At 38.3% G+C, this 22,117-nt stretch overlaps 1 protein-coding gene across 3 annotated transcripts in view; it reads left to right on the top strand.

The window, feature by feature from the left end:
• Positions 1–22,117, top strand: part of SLC44A5 (solute carrier family 44 member 5) — a 67,320-nt gene that overhangs the window by 26,363 nt on the left and 18,840 nt on the right. For all 3 annotated transcript variants that reach the window (XM_021542586.3, XM_021542588.3, XM_021542587.3), the window contains exons 2-12: positions 2,258–2,306; positions 3,754–3,827; positions 5,642–5,726; positions 9,689–9,773; positions 12,128–12,256; positions 13,071–13,131; positions 14,743–14,866; positions 15,751–15,834; positions 18,395–18,507; positions 18,934–19,065; positions 21,820–21,919. In XM_021542586.3, the coding sequence (XP_021398261.1) occupies positions 2,258–2,306; positions 3,754–3,827; positions 5,642–5,726; positions 9,689–9,773; positions 12,128–12,256; positions 13,071–13,131; positions 14,743–14,866; positions 15,751–15,834; positions 18,395–18,507; positions 18,934–19,065; positions 21,820–21,919 (1,036 nt within the window). The remainder of the gene's footprint in view (positions 1–2,257; positions 2,307–3,753; positions 3,828–5,641; positions 5,727–9,688; positions 9,774–12,127; positions 12,257–13,070; positions 13,132–14,742; positions 14,867–15,750; positions 15,835–18,394; positions 18,508–18,933; positions 19,066–21,819; positions 21,920–22,117) is intronic.

Here is a 22,117-nt window from a genome sequence, read left to right on the forward strand (position 1 = left end):
CCATAAAAGCAAGTAGACTGTTAGAATTGTTAGGAATAGACTGAAGTCAGATAGAAAGAGTCATTATAGGGTTATATAAATTGCGTCCAATATATGTGGTGAATATCCTGTGCCATTCTGGTCCCCCCTTTTCTGGTGATCTGTAGTAGCACTGTAAAGGGTTAGGAAAGGAACATAAGCATGACCAAAACTATGAAATTACTTATGTATGAGAAACATTTGAGCAGACTAGGACATTTGAGTATAATAATTTGTAACATTTTTGTCAATATAGCATACTGCCATGTTACACAATATAGTAATAAACAGATTGACTGCAAGCTTAAAATAGATAAAAGGAGGTAGTACTTCAGTGTTTGATTAACTTGTAGTGCTCTGTGATGTAGAGCATTGCAAATTTTTAAAGTATATGCAAGGTAAATAGAGATTCCTTGAATCTCAATTTTTCAATGAATGAAAAAGAAGTTCACTCACAGCTATTCAATGCAAAGTCAGTACTTTAAGTTAAGAAAAATGCAGTTGAAAGTGTATGTAATATCAGTGTTGGGGAAATACTACAGTGTTTGCCTTGGTGTTTCATTCCTCCTCACACATGGCCCCTTATAAGATTCAGAGTGTGGGTTTGGTGAATTTTTTTGTTTGATCTGGTGTGGCTGTTCTCATGTGCTCAACAGGTCCTGGATAAGCAAAGAACAGAAGTTCAACTTCAGTGTGCCTTAAGGCTAGAACTTCTCCATAGGGCGTAGTGTTATATATGGTTTTGTTCTGGTGGTAAATTATTTTGTAGTAGAAATTTCTGTTCAAAAAGTTAATTCAATATACAGGTGTTGGCCCAACATTAGGTATTGTGTATGGTACATTTGCTTTCCTGACCATGTATCAGAGCATAGCTTCTTCCACTCGCCAGCATTGCTGTCATACATCTCTTCTCTAAAGTTTTGATTTTTCAGTCTCTTCTGTGTTAAGATATTTTTGTTGCCAGAGGTTGCTAAGGTGGATCTGAATACCTCAGATGAAGGGCAAATAGGATTTTATTAACTGCTGTGTTTATTGTACTGGCATGTGTGTATTTTGATAAGGTTTTTCTGATACAAACCGAGAACAAAGTCTGGCATGTAGTTAATAAGCAAAATCTGCTTTTGAGAAGTTGCTGAATTGTTCTCTAATTTACAAAAATAAATATTTTTCTTTGGGGCCCAGGGGAGGAAATTTTGGCTGGTAGCACCATGTAATACTAGGGATATTCAGAAAAGGAGATCCTTAAGAAAGCAGTGAAAAAGCACTCTGAAGGAGTAATTTGTATTGTAGCTTTGGCATTTGAATGAAGGAGTAATTTTTCATTGCACAGAGTTTTGTTCAGTAAATCTTCATAATCACTGAACTTTTTAAAGAAAAAGTCCCCTAAATCTGAATAGCTAGCTTTAAAAAGAAAAATCAAAATTCTAGTCTGCTGAATGAAAAGCTGCTTGTTTCTCTTCATACAGTAGCCAAAACTTAAAAAATTTAATTTGACCATAATTTTTTATTGCTCTTTACCAAGTGAGATCATACTTCAATTTCTCTTATTCGGGTCCACATTAGAAGTGCAGGTTAGTGGATTAGTATTTGGTTTGTTTTTAATATAGTTTTTTTTTAAATATGTAGAGTAAATCAGTTGGAACTGTGCTAACCAGGATAGCCACATGAAAAACAGATTGCCCATGGAGGCTCTGGCTGCCTCAACCCTTGCAGTGTTCAAGGGCAGGTTGGATGGGGCTCTGAGCAGCCTGGTCTGGGAGGAGGTGTCCCTGTCCATGGCAGGAGGCATTGGTACTAGATTATATTTAAGGTCCCTTGTAACCCTTTAACAGTCTATGATTCAGGAGAAAAATCAGAAATTCCTAGCCTGTAACTGCAGAAAGGTGGGTTCATTTACTCGCTGTGAGACACACTTAGCCTGTGACTGGGAGGCATGATCCTTGTCTCTCAAATACGTTGTGAACCTGTGCATAGACGTAATCATAGGATGTACATTAAAGTCAATTTATTACGTTGTAAATGTGAGGTGCTCAATATTTTTAAGTTAGAAGGAAAAAAGCTTTAATCTCACACAAAACCTAGGTAATTTTATTGGTGAATTACTGGTATTGCCCATATGAAATGATTTTAACAAAACTGATTAAATATTAATATATGGAAGATGCTCTTCAAAGGCTGGTGTTAAAAGATTTTATTTTAAATAAGGACATGCTTTTATACTGTTTTATTTTAAATGCAGGTGAACCAAGGAAGTTTGACCCAAAGTTCAGAGGACCTATTCATAACAGGTAAATATCATAACTCTGTTAAATCCTTTTTGTAAACAGGAGTTAAATTTTTTTGTTAGCAAAACCTGTGGATTTGATTCTGCAAGTCTTCTAATTCCAGACCACCATCTTTAATACTCTTGAGGATGGATGATTACTAAGGATTATTAAGCTGTATTCTCTTAAGTCCTTTTAGTTTGAATGCCAACTCTGTGTGCCTTGCAGTGGCTAGTATCTGCTGTCTAACATGTGTAGTGTTTCTGATACACCTCTTTGTGACAGAGCCTCCTACCAGAACAGTCTGGCTTGACTTCACTTAGTTTTATGAAATGCAGATGAAAGCATGTTACCACTTAGAAGGGTTGTTAGTTTACAAGTAGAGTGAAATTGCTCAGAAAGCATCTAAGGAAATAATAGAATCATTAAGATTGAAAAATACCTCCCAAGATCATCAAGTCGAACTTCTAATCATGGGCAAATTTTCAGTGTTTTTCCAGATGTATGGAGCTAAGTTCTAAACTAGCATTTACTGCTCTTACTGAGAAGAACAAATTAGAGAATCACAAGTTATTCTAGTTTTACCGTTCTCAGGAGAAAATTTATGACAGAGGAGAACACTGCAGACTTGTCATAGTATCATTTGAACACACACACACACACACACACAATCCTTGTCTATACAGGATGTAGTTCTTCCTCTCTGAAAGCTAATAATTTTAGAAATAAATAGAAATACTTCTTTAGGGAGTTCATCCTAATTTTTGAAGTATCTTTATGATATTGCCAGTGTATCAAGCCAAGCTTGAGCAGTGTCAGAACTGCTACTGAATGGAGGCTGGGAAAATGAGAAGCATTGTTTTAGCATTGCTTCTTCAATTTTGAGCTGTTGTCCTATCTTAGGTTACTGTCTTATTCATCCTGGATTCTGTACCACCTTGACCTCACCAAAAGTTTATTTCAGTGAGATGATAAAGCTGTTCCCCTCTATAAAAGTGTCCACACTTGGAAACACATTTCAAGTTCTCCAGCTGTTTAAAAAGTCTGCTCACTTTATCTCTTTTATGTTAAAAATGTTTCTCTGTGAGAGGAAGCATAGATTGGAAAACAGAAAGAATGGCAGATGCTAAAGTTAATTCTGAGGCAGGTGTCCTGTAGTATGTCTTGCCACATATACGATCACTTGTATGATAAACAAACTCATGGGTTCAGTGTTGAAAGGTATTACTTGTTTCAACAATATTTAAATCTGTTTGTCAATATGTTCCATTGTCTACAGAGAAAAAAGCATACACATTTATTTGCTGGTCTTGCTGCAAAAACAGGCCTCAAACATGAGTTTGTGACTAAAACTTTTGCAAAGTGCTGGTGTAGATATCTTACTTAGATGTTAAAATACCTTATGACAATCAGTGGTTTTGAAGGGTCATATTAAACACCTTATTTTTAAAAAGTTTCTTCTTGCCCCTAGGCGCTGCACAGACATTATTTGCTGTGTGATCTTCATAGTTGTCATTCTGGGTTACATTGCATTAGGAGTTGTAGGTAAGTAAACAGAGGTATAGTAATGCCTTTTCATATAGAGGGGAAGCAGCTTTGTGAATGTTAAAATTTTAGATTGAAATGTCCCTTTTGCTCATATTAGTGCAAAGCTTTTCAATCAATAAGTTATGCCTTTCGTAGAAGCAAATAATTATCATTCTGTATCTATTGTAATTCACAGAATCACAGACTGGGTAGGGCTGGAAGGGACCGCAGCGGGTCATCTGGTCCAACATCCTTGCTCAGAAGAGTCATCTCAGAGCATATGGCATAGGATTGTGTCCAGATGGTTCTGGAATATCCCCTGTGAAGGAGACTCCACACCTTGTCTGGGCAATCTGTTCAAGTGCACAATCACTGCACAGGGAAGTTCTTCCTCATGTTCAGGTGGAACTTCCTGGGTTCAGTCCCTGCCCGTTGCTCTGGTGCCATTGCTGGGCTCCAGAGCAGAGCCTGGTTCATGCTCTGCCCCCTCCCTGCAGATGCTGACAGCCAGGGCTGAGGACCCCTCTCAGCTGGGGCTCCTCTCCAGGCTGAACAGTCTCAGCTCCCTCAGCCTTTCCTGGGAACGGAGATGTTCCAGGTTCTTCCTCAGCTCCACAGCCTCTGTTGACCCTGCTCTGGAAGCTCCATGTTCCTCTTGTCCTGGTGAGCCCAGAGAGGGACACAGCACTCCAGAGGTGCCTCACAGGACTAAGCCAGAGGGGCAGGATCCCTCCCTGGCCTGCTGAAAATGCTCTTCCTGGAGGACCCCAGGATCCCATCAATCTCTAGGCCCTAAGGATAAAATGCTGGCTCAGGGAAAGCTTGTCCCCCAGGGCCCCAAGGTCTTTCACCAAAGAGCTGCTTTTCTGCAGGTAATTGGGGAAAGTTCAAAGCCATGTGTTTACTGATTAAAAAAACCACCTCAAAATTTAGTGCGTTCAAAAAAATGACAGTTTGTAAAGTTTGCAGTCATAAAGTAACTGTGATGGAAAATTTTAGGCAGCAGAAGCTAGAGAAAAACAATTTGAGTTGAGAGCAGCCCTGATGAGAAAGAATTGGCAATGTGGATTGATGATGTTTGGGTGTGAGCCAGCCATGTACACTTACAGCCCAAAAAGCTAAATGTATTCTGGGCTGTGTTGAAAGAAGTGTGGCCAGCAGGTCAAAGGAGGGGATTCTGCTATTCTGCTCTGCTCTTGTCAGACACCTTCTGCACTCCTGCATCCAGCTCTGTGGCCCCCAGCACAGAAAGGACATTGACATTTTGGAGCAAGTCCAGAGAAGTGCTCTGAGGACTGGAGCACCTCTGCTGTGGAGGCAGGCTGACAAGTTGGGGCTGTTCAGTGTGGACAAGGGAAGGCTCTGAGAGACTTCAGAGCTCCTTCCAGTGCCTAAATGGTTTCCAAGGGAGCTGGAGAGGGACTCTGCACAAGGACAGGAGTGACAGGACATGGGGAAATGGCTTCTAAACTGACAGAGGGCAGAGATAGGTTAGAGATTAGGAAGAAATTTTTCCCTGTGAGGGTGGTGAGGCCCTGGCCCTGGTTGCCCAGAGAAGCTGTGGCTGCCCCATCCCTGGAAGTGTTGAAGGTCAGGCTGGAAGGGACTTGGAGCATTGGATTGCTTTCTTAAAATTTAATCCATATCTTAGTACAACTTACTGTGCTTTGCATTTTAGTATTTCATTAGGGAATCTACTAATCAGTATTCTTTAGTGTTGATCGTCAAAGTATAATGGTACTTTAGAAGTGATACATTTTCATGATAGCTAATTTTAATCATTAACTGTGAACACTTGACTAATATCTTAAGAAGTATTGTGTGTTTTGCAGCTTGGGTGCATGGGGACCCCAGGAAAGTGATTTATCCAACTGACAGCTATGGGCAGTTCTGTGGTCAGAGAGATACCCTCAATGAGTGAGTATTAAATCCATTCACATACCTTTTTTACTCATGCACTGTGAACAAGACCTGAGGTTTCAAATCTCTGTCCATGAGACAGTAACATTCTTACTGTATTTATTCCAAATAAAATGCAGAAATGTATTAGTTCTCCAGTGCAAATCCAGATCCAAATTATTACTGTAATGCACTTGTTTGTGTCATTTAGAGAATATTTTTGTAAGGTATCAATATAACTTAAAGATTGTGTCAGCAGTTGCATAGAGTGACTAGCTGGAACAGCTTCTAGTTGCCAAAGTTTGGGTAATTCATAACCTGTTGAGTAATTCTTCATCCACCTTGGAATAAGAGAAGTCTTAAGGCATTGTAGCCTGGTCTATAGTTTTTCTCAACAAACATCAAATAACAGAAAAGTCTATAGTGAAACGCTCTTGGTTTTTTTTCTGTACCAGTAGAGAGGAGATTGAGTAGTCTGGGAAATGGGCAGCTGTAACCACATCCTCCTTGGATAAACAGGAGGTAAATAGAGCCAAGTGGCTCTATTTACTTGTCTTGGTTTTTCAGTCATTTTGGATTTTGAATTGTAAGAGTTAAATTAGTTGATACCAACAGAGTACTTACACATGAAAATAATTGCTCAGGGAAGAAAGATGTTGCATCTATGGTTTCTCTGAAAATCTAAGTGTCTGGGTTAAATTCTAAACAGAATTTTTAAAAAGGTTTGCTTTTTCATTCACCGTCTTCCTTTAAAAAGGTAAGTTTTAGTCATGCTTTATGCCCTTGTCACTGTCAAGAAGCTGGATGCTATATTATAGTTTGATAACAACTCTTTGCTGCTTCTTTCTTTCTCCATTTAGTTTTCTGTGGAAAAAAAATGAGGAAGCCACTGTCCAAAGGGCAGTTCAGAAGGGGAGGAGCAGGAAATAGAGACTGGAACAGAAGTAGAGCTAGGACTATATATCCTCTAAAATTTTTTTTTACAGGGAAACAGGCTAGTGAAAGAAAACCTGTTCCACCCTCAGACTATTCTTCACAGCAATTGTTGGGAGAGTCAAACTTCTTGAAGAGGGAAAACAAGGAGGAAAAAGTTGTAGTGGTGTGTCTGTGTTCCCCTCACTGCACCGCTTCTCTACTCCCCGCCTCACTGCCAATTTGTCCTTGTCCCCTCTGTTGCCAGTAGGAAGTAGTGGACAAATGGCTTTGGGAGTCTCAGACTCACAGCTTCCATATCCTGTGTGATGTGGAGAGAGGTGTTTCTCTCTGAATCTTACCATTCACTCCCATTCCATCTTTCTGTTTGTTACTTTCGTTTTCCCTTCAGTTATTTCTTACACCGTGGTTTTTGGTTTGTATTTACAAATGACCCTCCCTATATAGGATTGCTGGAAAATAATACAGCTGCTGAGACTGCATTTTGGCATTTATTTGATACACTGAGGATATTCTAATAAAAATATAAATCAGAAGACACATAATAGAACCTATTAGAAAAGCAAGAGTGTTTATGGCAGAAGGCCAGGATATCCCTCTGAAAGAGTCCCTCTAGTCCCTGGAGTGGGACTGAGGATGCACTTGTGAGGCTGTTGTCAATACCATTGTTTTTCAGATTTTCTCAAAGTAAGCAGTGTGAAAGACTAACCCAGAGCTGTGGTATTCAGAAGTCCCCAAGGATTTAGCCTGAGACATTTTTCTTGGAAAGTAATCACAGTCTTCATGTTTTGAATCTTGTCCTTGTAACAAGTATTTTCAGCTATCTCACTGAGGAGTAGAAAAGGCAAGTTAGAAACAAAGCCAACACTCACAGCTTGTGCAAAAACCCATATGAACTCCAGTGAATGCCGTGCAGTCAAATAAATTCTTTTTGTATCATCGTGAAAGTCTCTGTTAGACCTCTTAATGTCTTCTTTTAATCTGTCCATTAGTTGAAGTGTAATCTCTAAATTTGTTTTGCATTCTGCAGAGCATAATGTGCTAATGGAATACAACACAGTTTCATTATACAGAATACAGACCTAATTCTCAGTGGGTGTTTTCATGTGTTACATATAAACTTTATTTTCTGTTGTCAATACCAGCAAGTGGGCTAAGAAAAAAAAATAATGGTTTTGAGCAGCTCACAGATCATAAATACCATCAAGAAACTATTGAAAAATGATATTTCAGTCCAAAATGGTATTCTACTAATTTAAAGAAAGAGTAACTAATGGTAGTGAATTAGTTTTGCCAGGATGCATCTTTTCTTAAACAGTGCATAGCAGAATCTACCTCAGTGGAAACAAGTTAACTTTGTAAAAAATGTCAGGCAGTTGAGTTAATCCCAATCTTATAAGGAGTTTGAATGTGCAGTGTTGCTACATAATGGCTTTGATTGCATAGCCCTATTCAGCAATTGGTGGGAGTCACATGCTGATGGGAGAACAGAGGATATGTCCCAGACTGGGGGATACAATGAGATGTAGAGGCAGGACTGATGTTGAAGCAGGACAGATAGAAGAGGGGCAGCCTTGTTAATCCAGGTACCCTTCATTGTTAATACTGCCATCCTGCTGACAAGACAGAGCTCCCACTGTGCTGCATTGCCTTGGTGAAGGTCAGCGGGGGCTCAAACACTGCTTTGTGGAGTCTCTTACGCATCACAGAAGCATAGAATAGTCTGAGTTGGAATGGACTTTAAAGCTCATCTCGTTCCAACTCTCATTCCACGGCCAGGGACACCTTCCACTAGACCAGGTTGCCCTGTGCAGCCTGGCCTTGAAGACTTCCAGGGATGGGCAGGCACAGCTGCTCTGGGCAACTTGTATCAGGGCCTCACCACCCTCACAGCCAAGAATTTCTTCCCAGTATTCCATATGAACCTACTCTCTGTCTGTGGGAAAAGTATTCCCTGTTGTCCTATCTCCCCAGGCCCTTGTAAGTAGCAACTCTATATTTTTTTGTAGATAGCAACTCCATATTTTTTGTAGACTCCCTTCAGGTTGAAGATTTTGTAGGCTCCCTTCAGGGAAAGCCATATTTAGGACACCCCTGAAGCCTTCTCTTCTCCAGGCTGAACAATCCCAATTCTGTCAGCCATTCCTCATGGGAGAGGTGCTCTATCTCTCTGATCAACTTGGTAGCCCTTGTTAGCCCCATAGTCCATAGGGGGACATGTGCACCATTTCTTGGGGTGCATATGCAGGGACATGGCATAACCCTGACTAGGTGGCTTTGAAGTCTTGTTTAAAAAGGGCAGGTCTATTGCCATATTCTCTTCACGAGAGCTTTCTGATAATTTTCTGACATTGCGAAGGCTAACAGCACATTTTGCTGTCCTCAAAACTCAAGTCTTAAAATCAAGAGATCTTGGGGTCCTAATTTTCCAGCAAATCCAGACATAAGTGACAGCTGCCACAAGGCTCCAAATTCCAGTAAATGTTAAACAAATGGGACTGACAGACTGAACCTTATTTATATGAAGTGGAATCTTGTCAGTGTTCTTAGTAAATGCTATTATATTCTGTTTTCTGGACAACTGCTTTTAGTTTCCAGCCATAAAAAGCTTCAGATTGATTTTGGTGCCACCTTCTGATCAACAAAAACTAGGCAGCTTTTACAGTGAAGCATTTGCTGATGGTGAGTTTGCATGCATACCCAGGATGTTGGTGGCACAGAGACTATGATGTTTTTGCAGGGTTATTTTACAAACCTCACCCTCTTGAGGCAGGACTACAGCTACATGGATTGTTTCAGCTTCAAATCATGCTGTGGAGAAAAGCTTGTCAAAATTATCATTCTTTAGAGAAAATAGTTCTGGTTTCATAGATGTCTTGATGTGGAACATTCAAGGTCTACTTGGGATATTTTTTTGTCTTGTGTTTGCAATATGAATGTTCACAGTAATAGAATTTAAATATCAATGTGTGCTACAAATTTTGGAATGGTAGACTGTATAAGCACCTATGTTTATGATGACAATTATCTTATATCCATTTCCATAGGAACAAGACCATTTTGTTTTACTTCAACATTCTGAAATGTGCCAGCCCCGTAGTGTTAATAAACTTACAGTGCCCTACAACACAGGTGAGTGTAGAGATAAAACATTTTCCCTGCATCTTAGTCGTGATGCTTAAAAATAAGACGTTTCAATTTAAAAATTGTTGTTCATTTCCTTTAAAATACGTTTGTTTTATAAATGACTTGTAGCAAGCACTCCCTCTGTAGTGTGTGATGGTCCGAAAAATGAAATGGAAATGGATGAGGTTGTGTAGTTTGGATAGGAGTAGACCAGAAAAGTTCATTGACTTTATTGCAGCATATTTTTATTTATGAATTCACTGCAGGCAGCTATCCAGTAGTATTCAGTGCATGCAGAAACTACTGATTTATACCTAAGGTTTTCAAAGCTGGACATGTTCAAGAAACTGTGTATATTGCTAGTGACAGGAGTATCTGGGTGTGATTAGAGCCTATGGCTCTTTGAAAACCGAAGATTTTGAAAGCTTGTTCTTGCCTTAGGTTACAATTTTTACTCTGTTTGTTGTGCTATGGCTCCTCATGAAGTTGTGAAATAAACCAAATCACTGCATTTGTGTGGGTTAAGATTAACCTCCTGATCTTTCTTACAAGACAATATTCCTGAGCATAAAGCATAGAAATCTCCAACAAGAAAGAGGAAGAACCCTCTTAACACTGACTAGTTGCTGTCAGAATGAAAATTTGCTCCATCAGCTGCAAATTTGCTTTAGGAATTTCCATCTGTCCACATGCAGACATTGGCACTGTTACCCTGCGGTCTTTAGACTCTTTTGCTAGAGCAGTTCAGTCTGTTCAGAAATATGAGGTCATTGTGTGGAATTTGACTGGTGCTGTGGTCAAGATGGCAATGGCCATGAATCAAATAGGGTGAACTACTTGTTGAAGGAGAGTTTTTGGGAGCAGAGTAATTATTTTGTTCATTTTCAAATATGCAACAACTCCAAAACTAAGAATGCTGTTTTTTAAATGCTGTTTGTTACTGTGGGTGGTTAAATTACTAGTCTTTTCAAAAAATCTTGATGAAGAAATTTTTTTTTGATCATTCCTCTTTTGAACTGCAAACAGGGTCCTTCATTCCTGACCTATAAATAGCAGGAGAAAGCACCCCGAAGAATGAATATGAGAAGAGCTTCAATACTTGAATAAGACTAGATGTGAAAACTGCTATTACAGTCCACTGGATGCATAGACAGCACATTTCACTGCCTGTTTTATAGCTAGCAAACAGTTTATAATAAAGTGTGTACTTGTTAGTCACCTGTTGCCCCAGCAAGGACAAAACTCTTCTTTCTTTTTTCCTTGGCCTGTGGGTAGTCCGTAGGACTGAAATACTCATATAGAAAGACCCTCTTGCAGTATCTGCCATGTTCTAAGGATTCGTACAAGGCCTCTTCCCAAAATTATTTTTATTGAATTACTTATGACGGAATGCCCTTGACATGAAAGTCAGTTTTTGTGCATGATGACTCTCTGGTACTTGGACAGCAGAGCTTTGCGAAGGGTGTTTGGATAGCACAGCTTTGGAAACAAGCTGCCTTCTAGGAAAGGCTGAAACTTGCTGTAAAGATGGAATTCAAACCACCTTACAGTCTTAACGTTGAGGAGTCAGAATGTCTGTCCTTAGTGTGGTTCCAGGGACCAGCAGAACCTTCAGAGTCTGTTTATCGGGACAGCCACTTCTCCATATTCTAAATCTAAATCACAACTTCTCAATCGATGCATTCAATAAACCCCGGTCCTCACCTGATTTCTCATATAAATCTAGCTTATAAGAGCTGTACCTTGAGTCATGTGAGCATCATTCTTGACATAGGCATCCCCTGGCTTTGTAACTCTATTCTTAGTCCACAGTTAAAAGTCACTTTTGAGTGATTTACACCTAACTTGACAGTATTTGTAGAGATGTAATTGACTGAAGAGGTTGTGTAGAAGGATGGAACAATAGTACCCAAGACTTTGGATTTTAGTGAGACTTTCTTTAAATAAAGTTCTCCTTATACAGCTAGTAGAAAGAAATTGCATATATCCTGTGGAAGTAACTGTCACACCACCTTGCTCGTATATACTGCTGCTGATAGATGTAGAGGAGGACCTAAGAGGTTTTTTTCTTGATGCCCAAAAAATTAATACTCTTTTCAACAGACTGAAAGCTCTTCTTGCCTATCAGAATGTGTAGAAGCTAAGAAGAGACAGAGAGGGGCTCACGCTTTGAAAGTGTTTTCTATCAAAGAATTCTAGGCATACTCATTTAGGGAATCAAAAGGACAACATACTTTTCTGAATCCTGCTGTAAACATTAGTGAAGGCAATGGCATTTTTCTTGCTGTTTCATTACACCGACTTTCCTTACCATTCTCTACCCAGAGTGTGTCTTTACTGACTTTTTACTTTTATTGCAGCTTTGTGTCTCAAAGTGCCCAGACAGGTTTGCAACCTACATTGATGTTCAGGCTTCCTACAGATATAGACCAGATCAGTGGAATTACTTCAGACAATTCTGCAAACCTGGTTTTAACAATCCTCGCAAGGTGTGTATGTATCTGTAGATGACAAAGTACTTTTTTTCTTCAAGCAGTATTTAATATGCATGATTTTACTGAGCTGCTGATGGAATTTGTGGTTACCCTAAATTCCCACAAGCTGCATTGAAGATTTGAATTATTCTGATTTCAACATATAAGGAGATGTCCCATTTATGTGATTTGACAGTTGTTTAATCCAGGCTGAAGGTCTTGAATGCACACTAAACCTCCACTCTTCCAAAGATTGCTGTTAGCTTAAAAGACTACCTGCAGCTACTCATGTAGTTGCAGTACTGTGGCAAGCAATATTATTTAGGACTTAAGTACCCCACAGCAGTAGAATGAATTGTCTCAAACCAATTCTTGAGGCTCCTTAGTCATCTATAGCTATTTGGAAAGATAGCTAAGAAAATTAATATGTCCTTCGTGTAACTGATTTTGCGCTCAAATGTACTGCATTATTTCTCCCATCTTTAAAACATCTTGCAATTCAGCTATATTGATTGGGTTAAATTCTTACTTTTCTGTAACAGAAAAGGTGAAGGGTAGGCAAGGAACAATTGTCTAGTCAGTTCTGGCTTAGATGCTGATCCAAAGGTGTTTTCTTTTATGTCAAAAGAAAAGATTAGTCTTTTTCCAAATCACAATGACAGTTTGGATTCTCACTTAGATATCAATGTATCTTGCAGCTCCACCAGTGAAATCTGGGGAGGAGGCTACAAAGCCCAGTTTGGGGCATTCCCTCAGACTAGGTGAAAAACAATAACACTTGTTACACTGTTATGCCATTATTGAGCATTTCTATTTTTCCCCTTTTTAGTCTGTTACTCAAGTCCTACGTGATGAAGATTGTCCTTCGATGATCATTCCAAGCAGGCCGTGTGAGTGGTTCTACTTCTTATACACATTTTAGATTGTGAGCATTCATATTAAAACACAATTCCAGTCAGAAATGTGTTTTGCGGTACCATCACTAGGAGATGTTTTTCTGACATTCACATCCATTCAGTTTTAAAGTATAAATCAATTCAATTTGAAAATAGAAATATTTATTAATATTTTTTGTAACAGTCATCTGGAAGTATTCAGCATGTGATCTGGTTAAGCTGAGCTTTTTTTTTGCTCTTGAATCATCACTGATAGCAAAAGCTCTTCAACTGAAATTGTGCCTTCCAAAACAAGAGCAAGCGATGCCATTGGCATAAAGAAAATGCTAATAATGTTGGAAGGATCATATGGCCAAGTGTTGAAGTTCACATGATACTTCAGCCCAGTTACAATGCAGCTCCCTTTTCAGTGCAATGCTGGCTATGCAGGACATACAGAGGAATTCAGGGGCAAAAAATGTCACTATCGTCAGCAAGTGTTTCTGAGTAGATAACCACTATCTCAGAGCTCATCTCAGCCGTACAAGTGTAGTATTGACCCAGAATCTTATGGAATAAGAAATTGCCATTTATTTTTGCCATACTTTAAAGTATGGATCATGTAAACCAGGAGCAGGTCATTAAAAGAAGAAGAAGATATGGATTAAATTTTTAAAACATAGTCTGAATTTGTATGAAAATTGAAGTACTGACCCAAAAGACATAAAATAATTTGCAAAGATTTCTTTTAGACTACATCAATGTGCAAAGATTACAGGGGGAAGAAAAGATATGTTAACATATGTTGCTTAATCATTTAGTCAGAGTAATTGCTGGGGGAGGTACATCAGACTGAATATTGAGCCCTGGCATCAGTATTTGTTGGAATCTGGTAAGGAAAGCACTAAATGGCTATGTGAAGTACACCTCTGAAGGACTCACATGCTCTTCTCTTTGCAATGAAACCAAGGACGTTTTGCAGCAAAGAACTGGGCAGAGTAAATGAGTATACAAGCATCTCCTTTTCTCGCTTTTTTATAATCTCCTCTTCCTTCTCTCTAACTAGTTGTTTCTGTCTTTTTTCCATTGCATAATCTCCAAGAATATCTAGTGATAGTTGCTGGTGCTGGAGCTCACCTGGCACATAAGGAAAATGACACTTGCTGTTATATATTGTTTTGGGGTTAATAGGATTCATGACCAGTCAAGTTGAATCTGTCCCTGGGGGCTGGTCTGATTATTACCATAAAATGGCATATCTGAGAAGCTGCAGTTTTGCTAAGCTGCCCAGATACTGACAGAGAGAGTAAGTTCCAAATTTATTACAAATTCTTAAACTCCTACATATAGTACTGTTGTTATTTGGTAGGACCTAGAATCTCCAGTTGAAATCTATGATCCCACCCTGCCTGAGCTTAGACAAAAAGCCTCAGAGCATAAAAATCATAATCTTGAATGCAATGGCTCTTCCAAGATTTGTCAAAGTCAACATATTGCTAGATAATCGGTTGAAATACAATGGACTGTGAATCTGAAATTATTTAAATATGTTGCAAAACACACATTATAAAAGTAGAGCTTGACATGAAATGTAATATACAGGCTTTGTTTTGATATTTTGAATAGTTCTGAAGAGATGCTTCCCAGACTTCTCCACAAAGAATGGTGTGTTGACCGTGGCAAATCAGACTACATTCAAAGATGGAAGAGGGAAAACAAGAAATGTAACTGATCTCAGGGAAGCTGCAAAGTAGGTTTTTACCCTTTTTCAGTGTTTGTTGGATTCTGAGATTGCAGAAAAAGTGGAAAAAAAAATCAGAATCTGATTGTAGCAAATGACTGAGGGTACCCAAGCAAGACTTGGTAGTAAATGGTCTCTCTGTGCTTGAGCACTTCCAAAGTTCCATTAAGGAAATCCAGCACTGCGGTGTGCAGAAAGGAGCAAAAAGTGCAAAAAAGCTTAAGCCTGATGGTCTCAATCATTCATTGAAATAATTCTTGGTTTTCCAAGCAAAAATGAGTTTTGCGAGGAAAGTTACATGAGGTTCAAAATGCACTCCTTGTGCTGCAGGACTCAGGCCAGAGAGGAATGGCCTTGGCTATGCTGTTCTGTGATGACCTTTCCACTACCATGGGCTGGCCTAGTACTTTGGGCATCCCATCTCATCCCAGTGCTCCTGCTTCTGGTAAAAACTAGTGTATTGGCTATTCTTCAGAAAACAATTATATGGGCAAGCATTCTGCAGGATAGAAAAGTAGTTCCATGAAATTGCTTCACTGGCCTGTTTTCTGGTTCTAGGCTGTTAGCAGTTCTAGAGTCACTACTGTTTGTCCCTTGGTACATTGCAGATATTGATAGTATACACTTGTCTTGTGACATGATAAGCAATTCTGACAATAAAGCTTTTTTAATTATTTTTTTTCAGGACTTGCAGAGACATTCTTATGCAGATTTTTTCTTTGCTGTAACTGTGATTGATGTTGACTTGGTGACAGAACTTGAGCTGAGAAATTGTAGTATACTCTTATCACTGCCAAAGATATTTCAAATTCTTTCACTGATCATATTTGCTGTTTAAGTAAATTATCTTTTTCTACCTGAAGCAACCTTTTATTTTATTTTTCTTTTCTTAGTGGCATCAATAATGTCCTGGATGCAAGATCAGTTGGAATGAAAATTTTTGAAGATTATGCCATTTCTTGGTATTGGATTCTAATGTAAGGGTTTTTTTGATACTTTTAGTATTTCCAAACTCCTTTTGGAATGTGCAGGAAATAAAAAAATAGATCGTGTATGTTTTTGGTACATATTCTACTTTAAAACTCAATGAGCAACTGTAATTTCCTTTCATCACACATCATAATAAGGTTTTTATGGTTCTGTGGATGAGGTAAAGATAGTACAGTATACATACATAGTGTGTCAGTTGATCTGGAATAGCTTCTTAATGTCCTGCCAGTCAGAAAATCAGGAGGAGCAATGTTCTGTTGCAGCACCCATGTGTGTAGCAATTCCAAAACTGAAAAATCTTAATTGACTTTCAAGCCAATGCAGTTGCCAAGTGTCACTAATACATATATAAAACAGATAGTTTCTAAATTCGTGCAAGCAATATACAGTTAAACCCATTATAATCCCTAAATTTAATATAAATTCTAAAATCCAATGCAGTGGGCAAAGCAACATCAAGAACAAAAATTATTGAACAGTAGTAACTTCATCTTAAAATTAATATTAATTAATCACCAATTAATTATAATCCAGCACTGAAACAAGAGAAGTAGCTACTTTGCTGAAGGAAATATGTAAGTATTTGTGAATTCCTAGCCCATTAATACTGGTTTTGATGGACCAGTGTGTTGATCTATTTAAACAGGAACAGTAGTCGTCGTCAGGTGAGAACCTTTAACATGCATATGTTAAGCGTACATTAGTCAATCCTGAATGCAAATCCATGGCATTTAATGCATACTTTAGATAATATTATGTGGAGATTTAGTCAGTTCAGAAACACAAGCTGTCAGCTTTTAAAGTTGTTCAGTCACTGGTGGAAAGACAGCTTTCTCATAGTCTGATACTCCAAATATTTAGTAGCAGGAAACTCACAGACATTCAGCAAGCTTGGGTCTCTCTATCTCTTTATTGAAATCAGGCTTGTGGTACAGATTCTTTCAAAGAAGATGCTGCTGAACACACTGGACGGAGAGCTGACCACTGTTTAGAAGAGAAATTCTAAATATTGAAGCAAGTTTCCACATTTCAGCTATGGTATTTTTTGTAAGGAAGTGTTGCCACTTCAAAGTAGTTGGATAGAATTTTCTTCACATTTTTCACCAAATGATAGCCTAGATCAAATGATTTCTGGACAAATATATTTAAGTGCCAGAGTTTGTGTGACGTTTTTGACAGTGAAGGCTTGACACTGAAGAGAGGCTGGATTAAAATTTAAATATGGAATTGCTGTAGTCTTTCTAGCATATCCCAGAACTACTGCTTCAAGCCTCAGTTTAAGAGAGCTAGTCTGTTGAAGATAGTTGCTACAGTGTACTCAGTTTTGGTGTTACTAGGACTCATATATAACTAAAGATAACTTTAGATAAAGAAATAATAATTTACTGCTTTCAAGATGGAGCTCCAAAACTACAACTTTTCTTGAGGAATATATTCCAAATTTTAGTAAATCATTCAGAAAGGGAAAGTACATCAGGCTAGGAAGCCATTAAAGAGGTAGGACTTAAGGCAAATTTACAAAGGTTTAACTAAATAAGCTTATATGATTTTTTTTTATGATCAGGCTGTCACATTTTGTAGCTTTGGTTATTGGCTAAATAAGCTGGGAGCATTCAGAAGAAGAGTTACTGAACACAGACAAGAAGGGGGTTTAAATTCTTTGAGTCTCTACTAATACAAAATTTGCATGTAACACCTACTAAAAATAAGAAGACATGAAATGTTCTTTGAAATACCTGAGCTGGATATTTGTTTGATGGGATTAATATTCATATTGCTTTCTTCATAATTGTTTAGAAAGCCTTGAGGAGTGAAAAAACCTTTTGCAATATTTTTTTCCATTCTGAATATTTTTTTTCTATTTTTTGCTTTCTAGGAGTGAAATGAAAACAAATATTACATTACATTACATTACATTACATTACATTACATTACATTACATTATTGTCTTGATGAAGAGAAGGCACTGTAGATGTCTTTCCTAGGGACTCCATAGAAAGGCTCTTAACTCTTCCTTCCTATGCATCATAGTTCCCTGATCATTTCCCCTTCTGATTAGTAGAAGCAGTGATGAGTAGAAATTATGTCCTCCTAACTTCCTGATGGTTTTCCTCCTAAATTTAATTTTTTTTTTCCCTAGGAAGCTCCTAGAATGTTGTTTTACTAACACTGTTTCTTTGCAAGCAGGGATTTTTTGTGGCAGACATAAACCAGCAGCTTCCCCACACATAGGTATTTCTCCAGTTTAACTTTCTGTACTGTAGATTAGACTGTGGCCTGAAAAAGGTGGTGAGTTTTTCAGCTGGCGTAAGTGACAAAAAAGGTATTATATTAATCCCATTCAACCAGCCTGAGAACCTAGTACACATAAGCATTTCAGGTTCTGCCCTGTGAGATCATCATATATAAGCTGTTTGTAATGGCAGATAACAGCCATGAGAATGTATTTCCTAACAAAGATAAAATGACCCTCATTTTGAATAACAGGAATGTAAGAAAGTGAATAGATTCTTATACTCTTTGTGTTTTTGTTTCTTCACTTTCTAGTGGGCTGTTCATTGCAATGTTGCTGAGTCTGCTGTTCCTTGTGTTATTGAGGTTCACAGCTGGTGTTCTCTTCTGGATTTTCATCTTTGGTGTGATTGGAATTATAGGTTATGGTAGGTGTAATTTTCTAGCCTCTGAGACTGTTTTTTCTTACTGCTTAAGTCTGGAAAATCAGTAGTTGCTTCAATTAAATGGTACAATTGAGTGAATTAATGCCTAGTTTTAGGCACAATTAAGTGAGAAGGACATAAATGGGAGCAAAATGCAGTTAAGAATCCAGCTGTGCTGATCCTTAACAGCAGATGTAGTAACCTGCATTACCTATGCACAGTATGCTTAGTCTGTAATCACTGGTACTGATATTTCTTTCCCATATATATGGTATCATCATTGGCTAGTCTCACAGTGATGCATTTTTGGGTTTTGCTTACCTGACGGGCTTATACAAAAGCAAAACATTTGGCTTGTAAGATTTTTTTTTTATTTTTTTTTTTGCACTCTTCAGACTCACTCCTATTTTATTGATTGTTTTTCAAAAGGCATCTGGCATTGTTACTGGGAGTATGATCATCTCAAAGGAATACCTGGATCTGACCTCACTGTTTATGATATTGGATTCCAGACAGACTTCAAAGTGTACCTGCAACTGAGGCAAACATGGTTAGCATTTAGTAAGTGCCCTTTTACATTTGGCATCTGTTAATGGATGTTCAGGAAAATCAGTCAGTGTCTTAATACACATTCTGCCTTGTTAAATCTCCTCCTCTACTCATGTTGCTCAGAGAAGAAAGAAGATTTCCTTTTTTCTGTGTTGTGTAAAAATATGCTTTTTTTAAGGAGACTAGTATTTGTATATTTGTAAGGGAGATAATGCAATCACACTAGTGATAAGAATGAAAAAATCTTTCGTTATGAGCATTCTACTTCCAGTATGTTCAGTCTTCATCATGGGGGAAGCAGAAGGCAATGATTAAGTTCATCATGATGAAATTGCACAAGGAACGGTAGTTTTCTCTCTCAGATTATTTTTTCTCCCTCCTTGAGAGCCCCAGAAATGAGGTTAATAAGTCTTATTAATAACTACACTTCTTTGTGTCTTAGACTCATAAAATATGCTGAGTTGGAAGGGACCCATCAGGATAATCAAGTCTAGCTCCTGGCCCTGCACAGGACACTTCAAAAATCCCACCCTCTGCCTGAGAGTATTGTCCAAATGTTCCTTGAGCTCTGGCAGCCTTGGGGCCATGACCGTTCCCGGAGAGCCTGTTCAGTGCCTGACTCTTGGGGAAGAACCTTTTCCTGATCTCCCACCTAAATCCCCCAACCCAGCTCCAGCTCTTCCCTCGAGTCCTGTCACTGGTCATGAGAACAAAGGGATCGGTACCTGCCTTTCTAATTGCCCCTTGTGAGGATGTTGAAGACCACAGTGAGGTCTCCTGTCAATTTACACTTATGTCACTGAATTTTCTTGGAGTCTGATCTAAGACTGTGGAATGAATCATTTTAAACAAAATGCTACTGGAACAAGACAACCTGCAGCATACATGTTCTCCCCCCAAGAAAGGAGGAGCAGAAGAGAGAAGAAATAACTGTTGAATATTACTTGCACTCCTGTTACTGCTCTGTTGGAAGACACACAGATTTTTAACTGATGGTGAATGGATCGTAACCAGAAACACTGCCTTTCCCTATTGGTAGCTAAATTAATAGAATAGTAGCTTACTGCTTAAATCTCCTGTCTCTTACGTCTTCATTTACTTCTGTGTTGGATCATTGAGCCTATGAGGCATCTTCTATATATATTGTTGAGTCGGTGCTTTTTAGTGGGCTCTCCCTAGAGAATATAGGACTTCATTATGTGTTTTTTTCCCTGTAACTCTTCAGGCTCTTCCCCTGCCTGATTCTTAGCAGCCAGTGTTTTACCTAGTGTTCGATGTCACTTTCACAAGAGTAAATTGCGGTACTCAGGAATTAAATTGCTTTTCCAAAATCACCCAGCAAAGTAACTAGTTACATATCCTTGAAGAAATGATAGTCGGAGTCCTAGTCTAGAACTCATAATGTACTTACATTGCTTGCCTTTTTCACAATGTTTTGGACAAGTGCATTAATCTAATAGAGTCAGATTGGAATGAGACCAACTTTAAAGAAACCTGTTTATATATTCCTTCATGGGAAAACGGCACTGAAATGTATTTAACAAAATCTGTTCTGAACAAGGTCTGTGGCTCTTAGCACCACAGTAGTCACTTGCCCCTGCAGTTCTATTGCCAGGGATAATATCTGGGATTGCAATTCAACATCATCTGTGACTGTTGGGTCTGATGTTCTGAGACAATGTCTAAGCTGTGGGACTTAAAGTCAAATCTCATCTTCCTTTGCAAACCTTCAAATAAGTTTTCAGATACTTAAGGGTACTGTCCCTTCTGTCTTTCTCTCTTTCCACAGAATTTCTTGGTTTCAGCTGGGGGACAGAGGTCCTGCTGTGTACAACAACCTGCCCCTATTAGGCTGGTTTAAGTGTTGTCTAATGATCTGAAGCACCAAAAATATATGGATATGTCTCATAATTGGAGGATGTGTGCTTCAGGCATTAAAGGCTCAGTCTTCTCTAGGTGAAGTTCCCAGAATTTTCTTACTTTCTACTGCAGAAGTAGGTTTTGAACCAACATGAATAGAAATCAGACAGAAGGAGACTCTACTGAAATCAGAGTTATGATTAAAATACTGCTTATAACTAAGAGCTTTCAGCTCTCTAACATCAGAGCATGATTCCAGCAACACAACTGAAAGGGGAAGTAATTTGACCAGGATGGTGCTATCTTAGTCTCTTTTTTTTTTTTTCTTTTAACTCAAACGAGGTAAAAGGAGCTCATGCCAGGTTAATACTCAAACCTTTTAATTTTAGTACATCTACATTTTAGAACAATGTAGGTCAGAAAAATGCACTCTCCATGAAAAATTTGACTCTTAATCTCCTATTTTTTAGTATCTAAATACTACAAATGAGCAACAGTATAGCATGAACAAAGGCTTGTATTATGAGCAAAATTCTTGTTTATAGAAAGTACAATTTGTAAAGGATGAACTGTATCTAAGGCTAGATGCTGCAGTCACATTGAAGTAAATTTTTACCTTTTTCTGATAATTATATGTTCCATTTTTCTGTTAAAAATATAAATATCAGGGTCATACACATTCTGACTAATTCGCAGCATATAAAATTTTTTTTTCAATGGGACTTAAAAACCTGAGAAATGGGATTGATGTTTGGCAGGTGCAGTTGGAGAAAGAACTGCTCAAGCAGAGAATTTTACAGAGTTCATGAACAATAGTTCAAATTACAAGGAAAAAATTATAGAAGCAGCCTACTGGTTTGGTTATTGATAAATCTAATTTCTTTATTTACATTTCTTCATTTACAGTGATAATACTTTGTGGTGTTGAAGTCATAATCATACTGATGCTGATCTTCCTAAGAAATCGTATTCGAATTGCTATTGCACTGTTGAAGGAAGGTAGTAGGTATGTTTGTCTGATATATGTTGAATTTTATTAAGTGATCTCTAGAGTACACTCTTCTTGAACTCCATCTTGCACTACCAAGGGCAGAAAACTGGGTTTTGAAATACAACACTGCATTTGTTGAATGAAACAGGTTCAACAAGGAATTAATGGGAGTCATTCAAGGAATATCAGTTATCTTTTGATGAGATTGTGCTT

Source organism: Lonchura striata, chromosome 9 (assembly GCF_046129695.1).
Source record: "Lonchura striata isolate bLonStr1 chromosome 9, bLonStr1.mat, whole genome shotgun sequence".
Taxonomy (NCBI): Eukaryota; Metazoa; Chordata; class Aves; order Passeriformes; family Estrildidae; genus Lonchura; species Lonchura striata.